Source organism: Microchirus variegatus, assembly GCF_963457635.1.
Source record: "Microchirus variegatus genome assembly, chromosome: 7".
Taxonomy (NCBI): domain Eukaryota; kingdom Metazoa; phylum Chordata; class Actinopteri; order Pleuronectiformes; family Soleidae; genus Microchirus; species Microchirus variegatus.
The window spans coordinates 11,524,152-11,544,435 of NC_139808.1; the positions used below are offsets into that span (position 1 = coordinate 11,524,152).

Below are 20,284 nucleotides of genomic sequence, written 5' to 3' on the forward strand. Positions count from 1 at the left end.
GTTTGTTGCCACACCACCGTCGACTTAGCGAGCTAAAGTTTCAGCTTAGGGCCCTCTCTCCATTGTCTTGTAGCTCATTTTACACAGCATTGTCACTGTGACACCCGTGCGAATCCACCATTAAGGCTTTCAGTGCTGTTCGCCGCTCATAGAGCTGAAGAGAATCTTGGCACTCCCACAGCATTCTTCATTCCCAGTGCGCTCACGCTGAGGATGAAGAAGGTGGCGTCTCTGTAACATGATCGCGGTGAACAAAACAAAGTGAGCTCCCGTGTCTGTGCGACAATAAGATCTGATGATTCACGTGCACTCTGTGTCAGTGGATGTTGATGTATTTCAAGCCAGTATGACTCAGCTATGCACAAAAAGCTGTTAGGACCTACTGGGAGACGACACGGCGCCAACAGGAATGACACAAGGACCAAGGTGTAGTGAAACCTCCCTTGTTTGTTTATCGCAGGTGACTGAGTTGAGCAGCAACAATGTAAACGAGCCGGTCCCGCCTGACCGGGATCCCGTCTGACAGGTTAGCCCGTTCTCGGAAATGCCTGGCCGTCCGTCTCGTGTGCGGACGTTTTCCAGTCAGATGACATGCTTTACATGTTTCAGGGGAACTCACTTGTGCGTGAGGGCATTTGTTGTTGTTGTTGTTCCTGATGCCTTCTCTGTTCTAGTGTGCCTTCTGTTGTACTTCCTTTCAGACCAGATGGACCAGCTGCTACAGTATATGCGAACCTGATACGAGGTCAAAGATCGTACTGTAGGCGACCTCAGATTCTGATTTTTTGCAGAAATACATCCCCTCGCGTATCTATCTATTATTGCACTTTCAACTTTAAAGGAATCATATTATACCCTATTTCTCCAAGTTAACTTAGTTCCCTGGTGTCCTAATGAACGTCTGTGACATGCTTTGGTCAAAATACCATAAGAATGAAGCACCACAGCAGTTCAATCACCCTGCCAAAACAGCCCTGTTCAGAATGTTCCATTTAGTAGTATCTCTTTAAAAAAGAGACTACTGGGAGCTAACAGCAGTTAGCATTTGGAAAAGTGATCATTTGCAGGCTCGAGCAGGCACACTGCTGTCATATATAACATGTATCCACTGGACAGATAAATCCTCTGAGGCTGGAAGTTTGTATAGAACTCAGTGCTGCACTGTGGAGCCAAGAATATAACTTTTCGCAGACTTCCGGTTTTCGGATACTGTTGCCCTCGCCTGCACTCCCGCGTGTTTTACAGACAAAGCGGAGCTCCGAGAGACGACAATTCCAGGGATTTAGCGCATTGTGACGTCCTAATGAGTGCGGAAGTCAATATTGTGTGTTTTATCTCCTGTACTTGAAGACCACAAAAACATGAGTGAGTCATCTTTTTTTAGACTTTGCCGACTGATAGGGCCTCTAGAGTCCCAAATATGAGGATGTAAATGATTAAAAAGTTGATGTTGCATAATATGGTACCTTTAATATCTTGATAAACCAGATTACGCCGTTTCAGTTTTATGGCAAGGATGAATCATGGGAAAACTTCCAGTCTGACATCAAAACATGTAGCTGAAGGGATGATGATTCAGAGCTGCTGCCAAGAATTCAGCTGTATATGATTCCATGTGTGGCATTGAGGCCCGATGACAGACCTCAGTCACAGACGCTTCACTGCATTCCATTACTCCACCTCCAGTCTTTCATACTACATGTCTTGGTCTGTGTGGCTCTTAGTTGTGTGTGTGTGTGCAGTATCAGTATGTTTGATGTTGCATGAAACGTCCTCATGATGCCAGGATAAGCAACAACCTGACCAAAATGGCATGGTCTGTACTTCTTCTTATTATGTTGTATGACTTTACACCCTCTACTGGCCTAGCACATGCTATGCTCCTAAGTGGGTGATCCAGTGGAGGAACCATAACTTGCTTTTTCAGCTTAGGTTTAAAAATTGTATTTAATTTTTTTTTTTTTTTTTTCTGAGAAAGAATTGAAAAGGGGCCATTGTTTGATTACAATCGCACAAAAGCACCATCAGAACCCTGTAGATGGCAAGTAGCAAACACATTTGGCAACGTACGTGACACCTTAGAATCCTTAACACTAAATAAACAAGAGGAACTAATGACAACATGACAGCATACACGTGTTTATCAAAAACCACTGAGCACACGAAAGTAAATGGATGTAAATGTATGGCTAACGGGATAAATAGGATTAAATGTGAATATAAGAAGAATGTGGTCCATTAAATCAGGTGAAATATGAATCTAAAGTCCAGGTCGCAAGATTGAATAACTTTCACAGCTGCACAACGATGAAAGCGTTCCCATGGAGATGTAGCAGAGGGTCTGGTGTCCAACCAGAAGGCAGATTGTGTTGTGCCACTGGATTAAAAGTTGTCCTTGCAGTACAATGTTCTCACCTGCGTTAGGAAAAGAAAACACACACACACACAAACACAGGCAGCAAAAAGTATTTGAAAAGTTTACGGATCCAGATGTTTAGGTGATTGTAATCATGCTTTGTAAACAGGAAAAAGTGTTGTCGTGAATGTTTGATCCGAGGTGAAGGTGAACATTGTTAATAAACTATTTTTGAGACGAGACCGACTCACTATCCCTGGTCAATTCTTTTAGAAAAAAAAGCTGCACAACTCACTATGTTGTATGTTAAATATATAATATTAACATTTATAAATGAATAATATAACACACTATATAAAAGGAGCAGCTGTAATTGTTGCAAGCCAAATATTAGCCCACATGTACGTGCACTGTGAAGCCTAATATCTAATGGGTTAGTCGTGATGTTTTACCTTTAACATAAGATTAAGATTAATACGTACACACACAGGATTTTGCCAAATAGTGAGATATTATCACTGTGTCATAGTCAGAAGTTTATTGAGCAGGGACAAATACATCATTAATCTAAAATATAAAAAAGATGGCATGTATACAGGTTTATGTTGTGTTAACAAACTCAACAACTGCTAAAAAGGGAAAACACAGACTCGCTTCAGTGTAACAGAGAAGAACTGAGAGATTTGTATTGACCTGACAGGTGCTCTTTTTTGAGACAGAAAAAAAAAAAACACAAAAACAAAATCCCAGAAGTCCTGAGAGATGTTATTATTGCAGAAGAACTGTGAAGCAAAACTAAAAACTAAACTTTTATGTCTTCAGTGGAGTTTACATTATAAATGCGTTTCTTGAGCACATTGGCAAACAAACAGTTCATCAGGATCTGATGTTTGTGTAGCTCACGGTAAGTGAACTTGCTTTTAAGCTGTACATGAATTTTAAAAGAGCACTCAAGTAAAAAAGGAATACTTCAAGGAATACTTTGGAATTTTCATTAAAACAGCACAGTGATTATTTCATCCACATAGGTTTGAATAAAGCATGCGTCTGGCATACATCCATAAAAGGCAGATACCAGCGTTGTGTTCACACCAGTCTGGTCTAATAATAACTTGATTTCACTGCAGATAGTTTTGTGTAAGGCTCATTCCTGCTGTGCAGAGTTCTCGTCTGCTACAGGATCTGTGGACAAATACAGAGAGACACACATATTTAGTTTTCTCACAGTTTCACATGACAGAAAGCGTTTGTTTTTTTCCTGTGCAAAGCACAAGATGCAGTTCGATTAGAGAACTCGTGTCATCATCTCTGTACACACAGCCTCCCAGTCTTTAGCTTTAGCTTTGATCAAGAAATGAATTCGGCATGGCACCACTTCGATAGTCTTGTGCAACATTTATTTCAGTCCATAGTTGCATCAAATTTACACCCACGGTCTTGTATTTATGTTGGGAGCAGTGGACTTTAGCGTTGAGTCCATTCTGTTTCATACATGTAATTTGTTCTGATCCGGGGAGTAATATGTTCCAATTTTTGCACTTAACCTGAGTTTGATTCGTTTTCACACTGCAGTCGAGAACTCGCATGCACTCTAAGCTACATGCTTGCTTTGTGATTGCTCAGAATTTTGTGGGAAATTTGGCATTCGCCATATATCTGATGATGATAACAGGACACACTGCTGGGTATGAATATGACTATTAACATTATATGTCATTAACATTATTCTTTCTCTCCCTAGTGTGTCTCTTTCCTGTCCTCTAGCTCTCTGTGTCCTCATCTTGCTGGCTGCAGGATCCAGATCCAGTTTCAAGGCTATTATTATTATTATTATCATACATATTATGCTATAATTAAAGTTGATATGAGCATAATTTTTATCAACAATCTCTGCTGTTGCTTGTATAAACTATATTGTAGTTCTATAAACACTAAACCTTGATATGTATAACTTCATACAACTGTTTAAAGGGTTCTCTGGATTCTACTGGAACCATTAGTGTTACCTTGAAAAACCCTCAGCCCTTGTAGAAGGAAATTTGTGGAATCTTTATTTCTAAGAGTGTATATCTGCTCTTGGTCTCCCTCTTGTCATTTCTCTCCCCACTTTCTGCCCCCCACTTCTCCTCTGTCTCCCATTTTTCCTTTCACCCAACCGGTCAAGGCAGATGGCCACACATCTTTGAGGATGGATCTGTCTGTGTGGAGATTTCAGAGAACAAGAAGCTGCTTAAGGTCCAAGGTGGTCAACCCATGTGTGAAAATGATGACTCATGCTCTCTGCATCATTCTTTGAATCATGGAATCTTGCAATGTGCCCGACAAAAACCTTGTCGTTCATTATATTTATGTAGTCAGCTGACCTCATTTTGACAAATCCCCATCACAGGCCCCATAGGCTTTTATGGTGAAATATTTAATATTAGAATTGACCCTTTGTTGTTGGGGCAGTGTATGATTACACAGAGATAACAGGGAGTGATGAACAAATATTTTAGGTCTCTGATGGAGACAAATTAGGAGAGTTTGCATGGGAGAAGATTGCAGAGTGTCATCCAATGTCATGTGAGTAGAGCACTACAGTTTGACTTGACTCCCTGAGCTGACTCACATGTAATTACAACATATTACTAACGCAGAGGTAGCTAGACGTAATCCAAGCAAGTCTACGGCACCACTAGTCTACAGTCATTTTCACTGACTTACTATAATCCACACTGATTTGCAGGGCTTGCAGGACACACAGAACGTCATCTTCACCGTTGTCTTGGAAGTCAATTCCCCTGTAAGCATTTTCCCTCACACAGTAGCTGATGAACCTGTAAATGAAAATAAATAAATAAATAGAAGATAGCATGGCGCTGTGGTGGTAAGCACTAGTGCCTCACAGCAAGAGGGCTCTTGGTTTGAATCCCAGTTAGACCGGGGGGCCTTTCTGTGTGGGATCTGCATGTTCTTTCTGTGTTTGTGCAGGTTTTCTCTGGGTGTTCCGCCTTCATTCTAAAGACGTTCAGTTATTGAACAGTGACTAAATTGCCCGTAAGTGCAGAGGTCAGTGGTTGTCACGGTATGGTGGCTCTTTGATTGACTGGTGTCCCGTCCAGGGTGAACGCTGCCTCTTAACCACTGTCAGTTGGGACTGGCTCCAGCTCCCCTTCATGACCCTTAATGGATAAGTTGATAAGTTACAACTATTTATAAAGCAAGTGTGCGTGTGACGGTCATGTCTCACTGACCGTTAGTCAGATCGACCTATGATTCTGGATAAGGGTTGGGCATCGGCCCGATGGTCTGCATCCTTGATTTTCATGTTTTTTGGAGTAATTTTAATTATCGCTGATTCATCACGCTACACCAGGCAGGGGCGCTACCCAAATGGCTCGACATTTGAAGATTTTTGAATTCACGACCACGACAACGTCTAACGCTAAATCTTCGCTTAGCATGCTAACGTATGGGCACTGCACTAGTTAGGTAAAACTCCATGTTTGACGTAATGAAAGTCCACCAGTTAACATAAAGGGAAACTTAATTGTGGAGGAGCAGGATGCGATGTAATGGTTGGGGTGTGTTATGTGGGTTATTGGTGAACATGGAAGGTAGTTGTTTTTTTAATCAAATAACATAAGTGATATAGACATCAGTGGTCAATTGAAGGGTAAGGGTTAGGGTAAGGGTTATGGTGACCTAACCCTAAACCCACCATTCTGCAAGTCTTTGGGCAGAGAGGACGCTAGACAACCTGAGAGAAAACCAGCACAGAGACAAGGAGAACTTCCAAACTCATTGTGACCTACGTCTTCCAGGTAGGGTTCTTGCTGAGGATCACAGGGTTTCCCACAACAATCAGCAGAGACCTGGCTCTCGTCACAGCTACGTTGAACCTCTGCAGTATAAGTAAATGCACAGTTAAAAGGGGCAAAAACAAGGAAAAATCCATATCTGGTTCCATGATTCGCGTATGCTAAGGTAGGAATGTGTGACAGACCTTTTCATTTGACAAGAATCCAATGCTGAAGTCTTTGTCCATCTTGACGTAGTTGTCACTGCTGCGGACGGTGGAAATAATGATGATCTTCCTCTCTTGTCCCTGAAACTCCTCCACACAGCCCACCTGATATGGCAATGAGAATACATTGTTACATAATTTTCTTTGATTCACATGAACTACCAGTATGTTTGTATTTAAAGAACAGCTTTGTACCTTGATCTCTTTGACATCAGTCCATTGCCTCAGTCCTGGTGCAGACCGCAAGGCTTTTTTGATTTTGTCAATCTATCAGGAAAAACAGCCATGTTCCCCAATGATGAGTCAAAACACACATTTTCTCTCCACAGAAGCAAACCAACGGCACGGAGACTCACTTGTTTTCTGAAAGGTGCGACGATGCCGATGTCTTTTGCGTGAAGTTTGGGGAGACCGTCCTCTCCTTGTGTTTCCTTCAGTTTGATGAGGTAGTCGACCACAACGTCAATCTCTGTCACGTTGAACCAAGACGGACTTCTGTCCTCCCTCTCATCTTTCCCCATCACTCCGTGGAAGATCAATGGGAAACCCTGTAGAGGGTTCTCAGACATTATTTCACTTCTCCATAACAATTAGAACAGGATCATAACTGTTGCAGATTTTTGTGTGTTTTTATCTTGCATGTAAATGGTTTTATAAACCAGGCGATTCCAGAGCAAATTTTCAGACGGATCGGTCTCTACCAGGCCGGTTTACAACACAAATGTTGGCGTTTGAACTTCTTTCTCTGCAGCATCTAGTTCTTAGCTTCCAAAGGATGAATTATTGAGCTGATCTGATACAAACCAGGAACCACCAGTGATGCAAATGTCTAAATTAAGTTAAAATCAGTCATAACTATGTGCAGACAATAATATTTCACACATTATGTGAAACTGCTGAACTTGTGCTTTTAAAGATGATGTCATGGTCCATACCTTTTGCGGAAGGTGTCTCCACTTGCAGTAAGCCTGACGTTCCTCCAAATCAGCAAACTCCTGTAGCTCATTGTCATAAAAGAGCTCATTGGGGATTTTCAGAAAGGCACCATGAGACCTGAGTAAGAAGGAGAGTAATATTTCATTCATTTAACAATGAAAATGGTATTACTTTTAACAAGCAACTTTAACCAAAAAAGAAAAAGAAATGACACACCTGTAGTTTCGTAACAGTTTGGTGACAAAGCGGCTGTCAAAGTGTCCCGATTCTGGATTTTTCTCATACAAAGTGTTGGTTTTCATCAGCCTCTCGAGCAGAGAAAGCCCTGAAAGTCGTTCAAAACCATAATCATTGAATCGTGCGACAACACACTCGGAAAGAAATAAAAAGGAATCAGCAGTTGTCGAAAATCTTACAGTCTGTGTGACAAAAATGCCACATTGAGCAGTGACAGAGTTCTGTAAAAATACATCAGGACAAAGACATCTCACCGAGTCCATTATTCAAAGCAAGAGGAGAGCGAATGATCGGCCCCAGCTGCTTGTGATCTCCTGCCAGCACCAACTGACCCTTCCCTGGATCGAGGAGACCTGAGACACAATGAGAACATGTTACACAACTTACAAACAGTAGAAATATAATTATATAATTATATAATATATAACACGGCTGTGAGGGGGACTCAATCTTTCAGCTCTGTGATAGTGGTGGGAGAATCAACTCCCTGTAGTCAGGTGTGTGTGGCAGTGATTGGTGTTGATAAAGCCCAGATGTGGGGAGTGTTCATATACCCTGAGTCTCCAGTTATCTGCGCTGACTCATTGTCTCACCTTCAGAGGTAGTGAGAGGTTCTCTCTTTGTGTGTTTGATGACAATTGCCTGTTTCCCAGTGTGTAACACTCATGTGGCGCTAGAGAGTTTGTTGTGACTTCAGCCTTAAGGGTTATCAAAGGCCTCCTGGGCAGCCTTTGCCTTCATTCTATACAGTTTCGGTGTTTTGGTTTTTTTCCTCTTTCTAACCTATCGCTATTCCGATTTTATGACACTTTGAGACACCCCTGGGTCCGCACCTGCGCCACATGCCCCCTGTTTCCTGACAACGGGATTTTGGTTGAACCATTTAAAAAACATTTTTTACCCTTTTTCATACGAACCCTTTATGTATACGTTGCAGCCAGTAATTCACCATCAATAAGACAAGGGTGAAAAATCTAAATTCTGTCCTGCACATTCCTTGCATTGCTATATTTTCCTGATGAACTGCACCAATCACAGCAGGAGGATATGCAGCACTGAAGTCCAGTGCACATTACATTGTGCCCAGTGTTTCACAGATTCCTCAACAGTCTGTTCGTCCCACTGGGACAGAAATCCTGATATTTACTGTATTAATTCTAAGGAGGTTGTGTGTTCTCTAGTCAAGCTGCAACTAACAATAATCTTCATCGATTAATCGAGTATTTGTTTGGTACATAAAATGTCAGTAAATGTTGAAAAATGTCGATCGGTGTTTCCCAAACCTCGGGATGATGATATTCTCAGATGTCTTTGTTTTGTTCACAAAATATTGTTTGTTCTTTTTTGTAACCAGAAAACATTCACATTTAAGAAGCTGGAGAGAAGAATACAAACAGCTAGTTTTATTTAACAGTGAAAAGCTGAGGTTTAATTCACCGTTAAGTCAATAAGAGTTGTGGAATGTATTATATCTAAAATCATGTTTGATAGTTCACTTACAGGAGCTTAAGATATTGTCGATTGTTTCATGAAGGTTTCACATAAAATATTAGAACGGTAATAATATACCTATAATTCAGCATTTACCTGCGACAGCAATGACACACTCTGGCTCGACTGCCTGGCCTCCTTCATCCACAAACACATGGGTAAAATGGCCGACCGGGATTCCTCCCGACACAAGTCTGAATATGACGACACAAAGCAGAGATTTTACACTTACATGATTTAAAAGGATGATGCTAAAACAAGTTATTTAATGTTTTAATGTTATGAATGACTAGAAGAAAGCAGCAGCTCTTACCTGCCAGCTGTGAGCATAGTTGTGACTATGACTTTGTATTTCATCAGAACTTCTTTCTTTGGAAAAACAAAGCCATCCTCACTCTGATCCCAGTTAGAATATTTCTGGAATTGTTTAAAAAAGAAAAACAAAGGTAAATTAAATAGAAAGGCAACAATAAAAATATGTGGGAGGGGTTTTCTCTGTTCTACTTCTTACTGAAGATGTTATCGAACATCTGGATCAACAAACCTGATAAACTCAGTGATTACGATTATTGTGATTATGAGGAAATGTACATATCTTTCTTTTTTTCAACTTTTATGACAAAATATGTATTAGTGTGCCAAATCCTCCATACATGAATAAAGATTTTAAAGCTACTGTCCATAAGAACAATAAAAAACGAAGGTTTAGTGTGCACACATTACCAGCAGGACCACAGTTGTGCAGAAGTTATCACCCTGCAGTTTTAAGATGGCCATTTTCCCCAGACTTGTTTAACGTTGTGTGAAGCAATTGTCACCCAATTGTATCCACCCAATTCTTAATAGTTCATGTGCAATCTAAGCCCAGTTTATACCTGGTATTACCTGTACTTCATTCCATATCAATACAGACGCTTTTATTTTGAAATTCTGTGATATATCTATCATTGTGATATCATGATGATGATTTTGTGATATAATTTAAAGCTCATATCGCCCACCCTCCTAGGAGGGTAGTAGTAGGATAGTAATCTACATATGTTCATATTGTGGTGGCAGCTCCAAACAAAGTCTACCACACCTGATTCAAATAAACAGGTCGTTAACAGGCTTCTGCAGTGCTCACTGATGAGCTGATTTGAATCAGGTGTGTTGGAGCAGGGAAACATCTGAAACATGCAGGGCAGTGAAAAAAAAAACAAGAGCAGGACACTTTCCTCCATTTTTATCATAGATTATGATATGACTGTTCTCATGTCACATGACACCTTATTTTGGAAAAAGATTAAGAATAAGATTGTGTAGGGTAAGGTGTTAGTACGTGCTTAATACTTACTAATAAAGGGCTAGTATGTTACTTATAGCCGGAATGCCCCCCCCCCCCACTTAAACAACCTCACCGTCTTTTAAACACAGTGTGTAGCTGAGGCACAGCTGCCAGCGAGGTGATCAAATTTAATATACGTTTGCTAGCAATGTTTTTATAACAGTAATGAAAAGACATTTGGTCATAATTCTCCCATTATTAAATGTATCATATACAACATTCACTTACATATATAAATACACTTGTTAGGGCCCGAGCCCGATGTAATTTAAAATAAATGTCTGTTTTTGATATTAATACATTTATTTTGCATCATAAATAATACGTGTGATATCATGATGCAGTATTGTGAACAGTTGAACTTTTTGTTCTCTAGGCCGGCCCCCTCTTGACCACAATAAATGGCCCCTTGGTCATTTGAGTTTGAGAGCCCTGATTTACTGTAACTGTGATCTTTGACCTTCAACCACCACATTCTGTTCTGTTCATGTGTTGTTTTTGTTTGTTTGTTTGTTTGGTTTTTTTTTAAACACATTGGAAATTACTCCTTGGAGGCATAAGTGTAACAACACGTTCCCTCACGCCATTCTTGATCTATTTTGTACAAAAGAAGTGTACACAGACGAACTGGATGCTGCCAGACACACAGTCATGATTTAAATAAATTAAAATTAAAAAAAAGCATGCAGTTTCTCACCAGCAGGTGCTTCGGAATACTGCTCGGGTCTCTGTTGATGGCGCACAGACGGTAAACATTACAGGAACCCATGGACGGAATCAGTCTCTCCCAGAGTAAGTCGCATGCAGCGTTTTGAGGTGCGCAGGCGACGATGTGGACCGATGAATCTGCCTTGCTGACCTGATGAGAGCGAGAATTCATGAACCACATGTTTCTCACATGTTTACGCTGATTTCAGACAGTGAAATGTTGCAAAGTGCGCCTGGAAATTTGACGTAGTAGTATAAACTGGCTACACATGGTTAATATGACAGACCTCAAATAGTTAATACTGTAAAATGCACATTTGCGTAAAATGTGATCTCTGATTTGTTTTTGTAGAAGATGGGAACTACAGATTTGTCTATCCCTTCTGTGGCTTCCTTATCTTAGTTTGTTGAACAGTGCCCCCTGGTGACACCTCCAAATGTTAACTATCAGATAAATGTATTTCTATAAAGCAGGGTTTGTCACTCCTGATTCAAATGGTCAGCTCATCAGTAAGCTCTGCTGAAGCCTGATAACCCTTTTATTTGAATCAGGTGTGCACCTAAACATGCAGGACAATGGCTCCCCAGGACCAGGAGGGAGAAACCCTGCTATAAATGAATCCTTAAGTAAATACATAACTTGAAATGTAATGCATCTGAAAAAAAACAAAAATTAAATACATTTGAAGTAGTGCAGAAAAAATCTCCCAAAGATGATAATATTTTGTTTAAATATATTCATGTTAGGGACAATTTCTTTTGATGGTTACTTTTTGTTTTAATTTAAACAATGTCACCCATTGTCTTATTTTGTCTGGGAGAAAAATTCCAAAAGTTTTAATTTTTGTATGATGAGACAACAAAAAAATCTTCACCTTGAAAAAGATACAACTAGAAAATGTTTGGCATTTTTGTTGCAAGGACCTTTTTAATACATTCTAAATGTCTCGTTTATGGAGATGAATTCAATGCAACATTTTAATACCTGATGAATGGCTTCAACCAGAGTCATCGTTTTTCCAGTTCCAGGCGGCCCGAACACCAGATGAGGAGCTGGTTTAGATGATCCGGCTACAATGTGCTGGATCGCCGCACATTGCTCTGGGTTTTTTTCCAGCTGACGGTTAAACAAGCTGTAGAGAAGAACAGAAAGAGGAGCAGACTCCTGCTGTGAGGCTGCATGTGCTGCTGATAAAGAGGAAGAGCAGGAGGGTAGAGGACTCTACGGAATGTTATCAGAACGTTTACGTTACTATTCTGTACAAACAGTGATGAAACGCAACTCTGGTCCCCACTTGAGTCGGGTAAGTTGGAAGATTTTATTGAAGACAGCTCAGATCCAAGGAGAACAGAGACAATTCGGGACATGAACAGTATGCCACCCTCTCTGATATAAAACATTATAACTAACACATTATCTAACGCGCCTGGAGGCAAAGCGTCTCGGGTCAAGGAGCCCTGCGCAAATCTTTCTCCAAGGACAGGCAACCTTGAGAAGAGTGCATTCCTCTGTCTTATCATCCTCCTCTCTCAGCAGATTTATGGAAAACAAAGCTACACAGGAAGGACACAGGAGAGCTCTTTTTGACCCAAAGTGGGAGTTTGTAAGTTTGTAAGTTATGGCTGTTGGTGAACACCAGATCTGGATATAGGAATGTGTGAGTCGTTAAACCTAAAGATGGCCAAAGATTAGACTTTTCCTCTTACAGACCAGAATGGTGTGCGCACATAATTTAAAATCTAACACTTTTTTTCATCACTCAAATTTGGTAAGGTGGTCACTAACACAATTTTTTACACTCTTAAAGCTGTAGTGCATAACTGTATAATATTAATAATGAATGTCTGTTACTTTCCGTAAACCGTTGTCAAATCAGTTCACACAATGGTGATCAAGCCCATCAGCTCCACACGACTCTCTCTCTCTCTCTGTGTTTCCAGTGTAGTACTGTGTTTTTGTGCAGCACACAGAACGCGACGTGCTTTACGCCATGACCATGTCACGGTTGCAAAGTAGGACAGATTTACAAAGAGCCAGACATCAACAGGGAATACACAGAACACAGAACGAGACACAGGTGAGACAAATTAGGGCGGGGCTGGAAATCAGGAAGGCAGACAAAGAACTCTAAATGTGATTCTGTGAGGCGTCTCACTATTGTGTGTATGTTCCACACTGTCGCTTAAAGAATAAATTCACCACTTAAAGGAGTCATATTATACCCTATTTCTCCACGTTAACCTAGTTCCCTGGTGATCCTAATTTGCAGGCTCAAGCAGGCACATTGCCATCATATATAACATGTATCCACTAGACAGATAAATCCTCTGAGGCTGGAAGTTTGTGTAGGACTCTGTGCTGCACTGTGGAGCCAAGAGTAGAACTTTTCGCAGACTTTCCGGTTTTCGGATACTGTTGCCCTCGCCAGCAATCTTGTGTGTTTTACGGACAAAGTGGAGCTCCGCGAGACAACAATTGTGACGTCCCAGTGGAAGTCAACATCGCGAGTCCTAAATATCAGGATTTAAATGATTAAAAAGTTGATTATGCATAATATGTCCCCTTTAACTTGTTGTCAGGACAGCCAACAGGAAACTTTCGTTTTTATAACTTTGTAAACCAGTCATCAGAATCCAATGGCAAAACAGCAATTTTAGCATTTTCACTTCCCCACACCAAAGTTCATAGAAAAAGAATCAGCTACTTTTCATCACAGATGTTTTAGTATGTGGTGTTTGCAATCCTTTGTTTGGGTTTACAGAAGTAAAACAAATGTCTTAGACTCACAGGTTTAACAATAAGAAAAGGTGGTCTGATGGCGAGATAAAGCAGGGAACACTTTAGCTTACCTAGATTTGTATTACATGTGCTGTTTGTTAAGTGGCTAAAATCTTCCTTCCTCTGTTTTCACTGAGTTTGCCCCTGTATAATGACAGACAACTATACATCTATGAGTGTTTTCCATGTTGTACCTGAGTTTAGGTAAGGTGAGACTAGTGACTGCTGGATCAGATGGGAAGAGCACCACTCCGAGCCCATGTTTTTCTGCCAAGTCCACTGCTCGATGCTGCAGCTTCAAGGTCAAACGGCTGAGAACGAACTCCACGTCAAACTTGATGTCGTCCCTAAATATCCGCAAAAATCTGAAAGGAGGATCATAGGATAGAAGTAAAGAAATATGGTGAGTTAGGTCCATTTGTGTCAATTTCACGTAGTCACGTATGGTTGTGTCTGATTAACTTTTTTAAGAAGCCCAGCGTCAAACTGTCATGCTCGACTCTGTGAACATATCCAGTGTATGCGATGATTGGCTGCTCTGTGTCTTCAGATTTGGACACCCTCACAGCGCTTCCTCGAAATACAGAAGGCCGTTTCTCTGCTACACCAGGAACCTGATGGGAGAAGAATGACAGTGTGCCTTGGTGTGTATGATGTGGCTCTTTGCAGTAAAACCGTAAAAATGTGCCTCTTAGTCCCTGAGTGGTCGGCCACCCCTTACTTAATCATTAACAGTCAATATAGGGTTATGTTGACAGAATTATTCAGTTGTTGTGACAGACTGAGCAGTGTTGCCAGGCTACATCTGCAATATTACAAGCTTACAAGCCCTTCCTCAGCAATCCTTTCAAAAGTTCTTACATTGAGTGTGACCAGATCTTTGTTTCTTGGGTCAAGACTCATGGTTTGACCGTGAAGGTCATATTTTCTGATGTCCACCTCCATCTGTAACTCTTCCAGGTGAAGCAGCCGGTGAAACTTTTGACTGTAGTTCTGCATCTCGAGGGGAGACTGGAGGACACTCCTGGGCACACAATGCAGACACATAGACAAGAGGGTCAGTTATATTAACTACTTAGCCTGACAAACGTGAGGTTAACATTAATATCTTACATAACTCTCTCACCTCACTGGTTCAAGCTTCTTTTTAGCAGTTTCAGAGAGGTACCTGGAGTACTCCAACCTTCGTTTAGCCAGTTCCTTCAGATAATGCGGACACTTGTAGGTTCCTAATTTCACCACTTCCAATAAACAGTACGTACCAGAACTGCAGAGAAGAACAAAACAGAAAATGAGAAAATTATCACTACAGTACAGTTCCAGGGGCAGCATAGATTTCTTGCTATTCATAACAGTACATCTATGAGATTAAGACTTGTTTTCAGAACTTACTATTCGGGACGTACTCCCTCTTCTATCAAGGTCTTGACTGGCTTGTGTTTGGTCACCTCATGTGGTTTGTAAGGAGCCACAGGCCCCAGCTCCTTCGCCAGGCTGGTCCTGGCACAGACTGCCATCTCTCTCACAATGTAGAAGTGCGCAGACTGTGCAACGCTGGGGCAGAACTCAAAGTAAATTGTGGTCGGGAAATATCCATAATCCTCAAGCGTGCACCAAACCTCAACTTCATAGCTCTCACCTGTTGTAATAAAGGCAGAGGACAGATAAAAAATAAAAAAATTACCTCCTTCGAGCAGGTGATGTTTTCAGTGTTGCCTGTCAATTGGCAGGAATACTCAAAAACTCCTGAGCATACTTTGACTTTTTGGAGAGATTTATATATATATAATATATTTTTGTGAATTTCCTTATCAATAATGCAAAGTTCATTATTAAAACAATCCAACAAACTGTATGTTAAGTGCTAATATAAACAGGTAAAATGCTGTGCAGAAACAGTATGCATATTTTTAGGGTAGTGATCTTTGTGACCAGGTAGGGAAATGTCCAAAAATGTCGAGTTACTTCTGTGGACATTATAAAGGAAACTAGAAACGCACTCGGAGAGCGCAGACCTCCGCCAAGGCAGCTCAGTGCCTACAAAATAAACCCTGCCAGCGTGCAGCATGTAATCACTTGTTCCTGGTCCCATTTCGGACATTTCTTGAAAATTTAATCCAAATCTATTTATGGTGCACCTCCACATTTTCTGCGTGGATGACGCCAAACCAATTTCCATTCTACTTGGAGAAAAGACTCAATGAAGAAGAGTGTTACACTACGGATGCTACAACACGGTGTCTTTTGGACAGCGGTCTATGGACACAACAAGGGAAATATAGCTTGGACTTTCTTCATTCAGGAGCCACAACTCCACACAGAAATGGTCTGTTCTGCTTGTAAGAGTAGGCTGTGTGTGTGTGTCAGTAAATGCTCCTCCCCTCAACAAAAATGTTGATGAGTTTACATGAGGGAAGGTGGGGAATCCTATTATTTTGTGTCGATTAAAGCAGAAGTTTTCTTACCTGAGTGGAGGAGCAGTGGTGTGGCCCTGGTCGCACTCTCACCCTTCAGAGTAAAACAGCGAAGCTGATGCAGGACAGTGTAGTGGGTGAAGTGGACGGAGTCTGCGCCCTTGTTTACGATGAGGAACTTGATGACATGCTGTCCCAGACCATCAACCGTGAGCCGAACCCTCCCAAACTTCTCCTCAGGGTCTGAGGTGATCTCGATGCCGCCCTTATTAGCTTTCAGCGGTTTCCTGAAAGTAAATATTTATAGTTCAGTGTGTTCTTGAAACCTTCAAGATTAAGTCTGAGCCAGGACATGAATGTAATCCCTTTCGGCTTCTTTCTTTCCCATTAATTTGCCCCATTCAGACCTAGTGTCAGATTTTGATCATGTAAAGAGAAACGTACCTGAGGACAGATTTATATTCACATGTAAGAATTTGGCCAAACTTGTCCCAACCCACCTCCAAATGTGGTTTGAGTAATCAGAGCTAATAATGCATTCAGGACACAGTCAGGTGTGATCACTCAGGACAAAATGTTAATAACAGGTCTGAATGAGTGGAAACAATAAAAAAAAAACTTTCTTAAACTGAAAATATCTGCTACAACAATTAGAAATACATCTAAACTTAGTGGTTATATATTATTTAGTATTATGACCCCCTTCACAATGTAAGGTTTAAGCACAATAGAGCATTTCTGAGTCTATTACTAGGCCATTACTGGTGATTTTGTTTGATAAAATAACTCAAACTTAATTTACCCTGACCCATCTCTATATTCCGATCCTGACCCCGTAGAATGACTGATCTAAGACATCAGAATTTTTTTTTTTCTTTTTGCTGGGCTTTAGATGGACTACACCTAGAAGAAGTGGGTACAATCTCAAGTCAGAAGATGCCAGGACTCATAAAGTCATGCCCATGTTCATTACGATAGCCAATTAAGGCTGGGATCATGATAAAAAAAAAAATACATTTGCTCCTCTCTCATAGGAACCAACCTCCTCCTTCTGCCATCTGGCAGATGATCCTGTAACCGCCTTGGAAGGTACAGCTTCTTCCTCTATGCGATCAGGCTCAAAACCCTGTTTCCTGTTCACTGTTCACACTTAATGTCGAGTTTGCATCAGTTTCCTGTTCTGATATTGTCAAAGTCAGAACAAAATGCGACCCCCCTTTTTTTTAACGTGGATCTCGTGGCACTAAAAAAAATCCAATTCAAAACTCTTTGATACAAATGAAAGAAATGAAAATAGGGAAAATACAATTTTGTTTGCAAAGCAAAAATATCTTTCTCAGTTGACCAACTATTAAATCAAAATAGCCCTTTATTCATTTTCTGTTGGTCAACTTCAGCTATCCGCAATCCAACACAGTCAAATGGACTCACTTGTCAGTTTTTAACTTGCGAAGGACTTCTGCAGCCATCTTCTTCTTGGAGGTCAGCACAGGGGCCATAGGGGTCAGGGAGTTCGAGGAGGCTGCAGGCGTCATCGCTGTGCTCTTAGCGTCAGCGTTGGAGCTGGGTGACTGAGAGGTCCGGGGCCTCCTCCGCCACTGGTCATAGTTCACTTGGCCCTAAAACAGGGGGCAGAGATAACATGATTTAACGCCATTCAAATGGAAGTCTATGGGGAAAATGATATATTGTCAGTAAGCAATTGCCTGAGAAGATATCGGTCTCATTTTCTCCATTCTTCAATAGTGTCTACCCTGCCTACACCTCTTTTTATTCCATTGTAATACTTCTTATATGTTTTAATATATGTAAATATTAGCATTTTAGCTGAATAGCTTCCAGGTTACCTAAAGACTCCAAATCAGTACAGGACCACAGTACTACACTGCCTAGTCAGGACACACCTCTTTTTCTTCCATTTTAATACTTCACATATATGTTATACATTTTTTGTATGTAAATATTTGCATTTAAACGGTCATTTGTTGATGGTGACTTGTTCGTTGTTTGAATATCGAAACTAAAACAAATTTCATCGCTGGTTTACTTTACAACTGCTGAGGTACCCAAAATGTGTTCAGCCATTTTTTTTTTTTTTTTTTGCAGAGATGATAATAACTGCACTGATAAGCAAAAGGCAGCTGTTGAATTAAGTACATACACACATATATACTGTATACACTACCTTAATGTCATTTAAGTAGATTCTCCCGTCGTTTTTATAGGCTTTCTTTGCCTTCAAAAGAGCAGAAATAACAGTGGAGAACTGGGGGCCTTCATTTCCTCTTCTGTGAACAACATGAGAGACATACATGGTGGTGAAAGGATGACACACTGACACACACACACACACACACACCGAGCTGAGTCGTGTCTCTCTCTCTCTCCCACACACACACACACACAGACACACACACACAGACAGACACGGGTCACCTGCTCATGAACTCAAAGTCGTAGATTCTCTTCAGCTCTTCCTCGTCAGTGATGGACTTTCTGTCCCCCAGAAAGTCAAAGAAGTCCCGTCCATATTCGAGCGCTTTGAACGACGGCATCGTCTCAAAGACAACGATAATTTCCGCTACTTTGAATGAAAGCCCAACAAGTCGAGGACAGATGTGAGGAGGAGGAGGAGGAGGAGGAGTGATGAAGAGGTGGGGACAAGTAGAGCAGGCTGAACTTTCACTACGACCCCGCCTCTTCTCTTTCTGTTTTTTCACCAAATTCATTCCTAACTTGTAAAACTGGCAAATGAGATTTCTCGTTATTTTACCTTACTATCAGCTTTATTGATTGTTGTTGTTGTTGTTGTTGTTGTTGTTTACATCAGGGAGGGGGTGGGTCTTGAGAGTTTTTCCTGTCTTGATACATCAGCTATCAAAGAAACAAAAATCAGTTGAGGCTGTTGTCTTCAGATCACAAAAAAAAACACATTTATTTCTGGATCCAATAATCAAACACCAAGGTGAAGCGTCCACATTAACCTTATGCTGGGGCAGCCCCTCCCCTGGCCCCTATTCCTATTATTACAATATAGTTGTCTTTCCACCATTAGCTTTTATTTATCGGTTTTAATTGTGTGTTGTTGTTTTTTTACACCCACCTTCAATGATTGGCTGCATTCCCAGAGGAGGCGTCATCTAGCTCCCTTCCTGGTCAGACATTTTAGGTAGTTTCCATCTCCTCCCATAAGTTATGGTGTGGTAACGTAAGACAATTCGGATACTCTCCATTTCATCCCATAACTCATGGCCCTCTGCGAGAACTCACATTGGGAGCAGAGTTTGTTTACAACGTCTACAGTCACACACGATATGAATCGTCACTTCACCACTTTCTCCCCCAACAAGGGGATACATCTAAAGGTAGAGAGCACTGTGACTTGCTCTGAGATTTGCAACTGGAACACACATACAGAGCCTCTTTAACGTTTAATGAGAAATTCAATTATTTTGTCTCCCCTGTGGCAGTTCCTTGAATAACTGAGATACAATTGTTAAAGGTGCATTATAAATCTAAAGCAACTGGCCATAAAATCCTCCTAATATGTCACAGAGACTCAGGAATAATGTTCATATAACAAACTGAACTCACCAACAACAACAGTACAGCCAAAATATTTGCATTAAAAAAAACATTGTGCAGACTGCAAATCATGTTTATGTTTTGAAATCATGTTTTGGCATGCGGCGCCACCTACCACCGTCTACCAATCATTGCAGTCAGTAGAGTCTCAGCTGCCGAGCAACCACGGGTTGCCAGTTACGTCAGAAAATGAAACCTAAAAGACCTCTGTATTTTGAATTTGAATGTAGTAACCATTTGTGGCCACATGCTTACATATGGCACCTTTAAAGCACAATAATGAGGTTTCCTCTTAAATAGCACATCATTGGGCATCATGGTACATCATGGGCTGTACTCTCTTTCACCTCCCTAGCTAGAAGCCTCAGCGTTGTTCTACTTGCGCGGGCTAAGGCGATATCTTTATCGCTTTCTTATTCATACTTTACACGCCAAAATCTAG

General features: G+C 41.0%; 1 protein-coding gene across 1 annotated transcript; it reads right to left on the reverse strand.

The window, feature by feature from the left end:
* Positions 1–3,500: 3,500 nt before the first annotated feature.
* On the reverse strand, positions 3,501–18,812 carry mov10a (Mov10 RNA helicase a; the record flags this gene model as incomplete). The annotated part of the gene is made up of 22 exons (XM_083892663.1): positions 3,501–3,538; positions 5,063–5,175; positions 6,154–6,242; positions 6,345–6,470; positions 6,561–6,632; positions 6,722–6,913; positions 7,301–7,418; positions 7,518–7,626; positions 7,793–7,891; positions 9,126–9,223; positions 9,343–9,446; positions 11,054–11,215; positions 12,050–12,197; positions 14,038–14,208; positions 14,306–14,457; positions 14,705–14,867; positions 14,970–15,110; positions 15,236–15,482; positions 16,309–16,544; positions 17,689–17,876; positions 18,443–18,545; positions 18,694–18,812. 22 exons carry the CDS (start codon positions 18,810–18,812, stop codon positions 3,501–3,503), a joined length of 2,988 nt encoding a protein of 995 aa, XP_083748789.1.
* Positions 18,813–20,284: the final 1,472 nt, after the last annotated feature.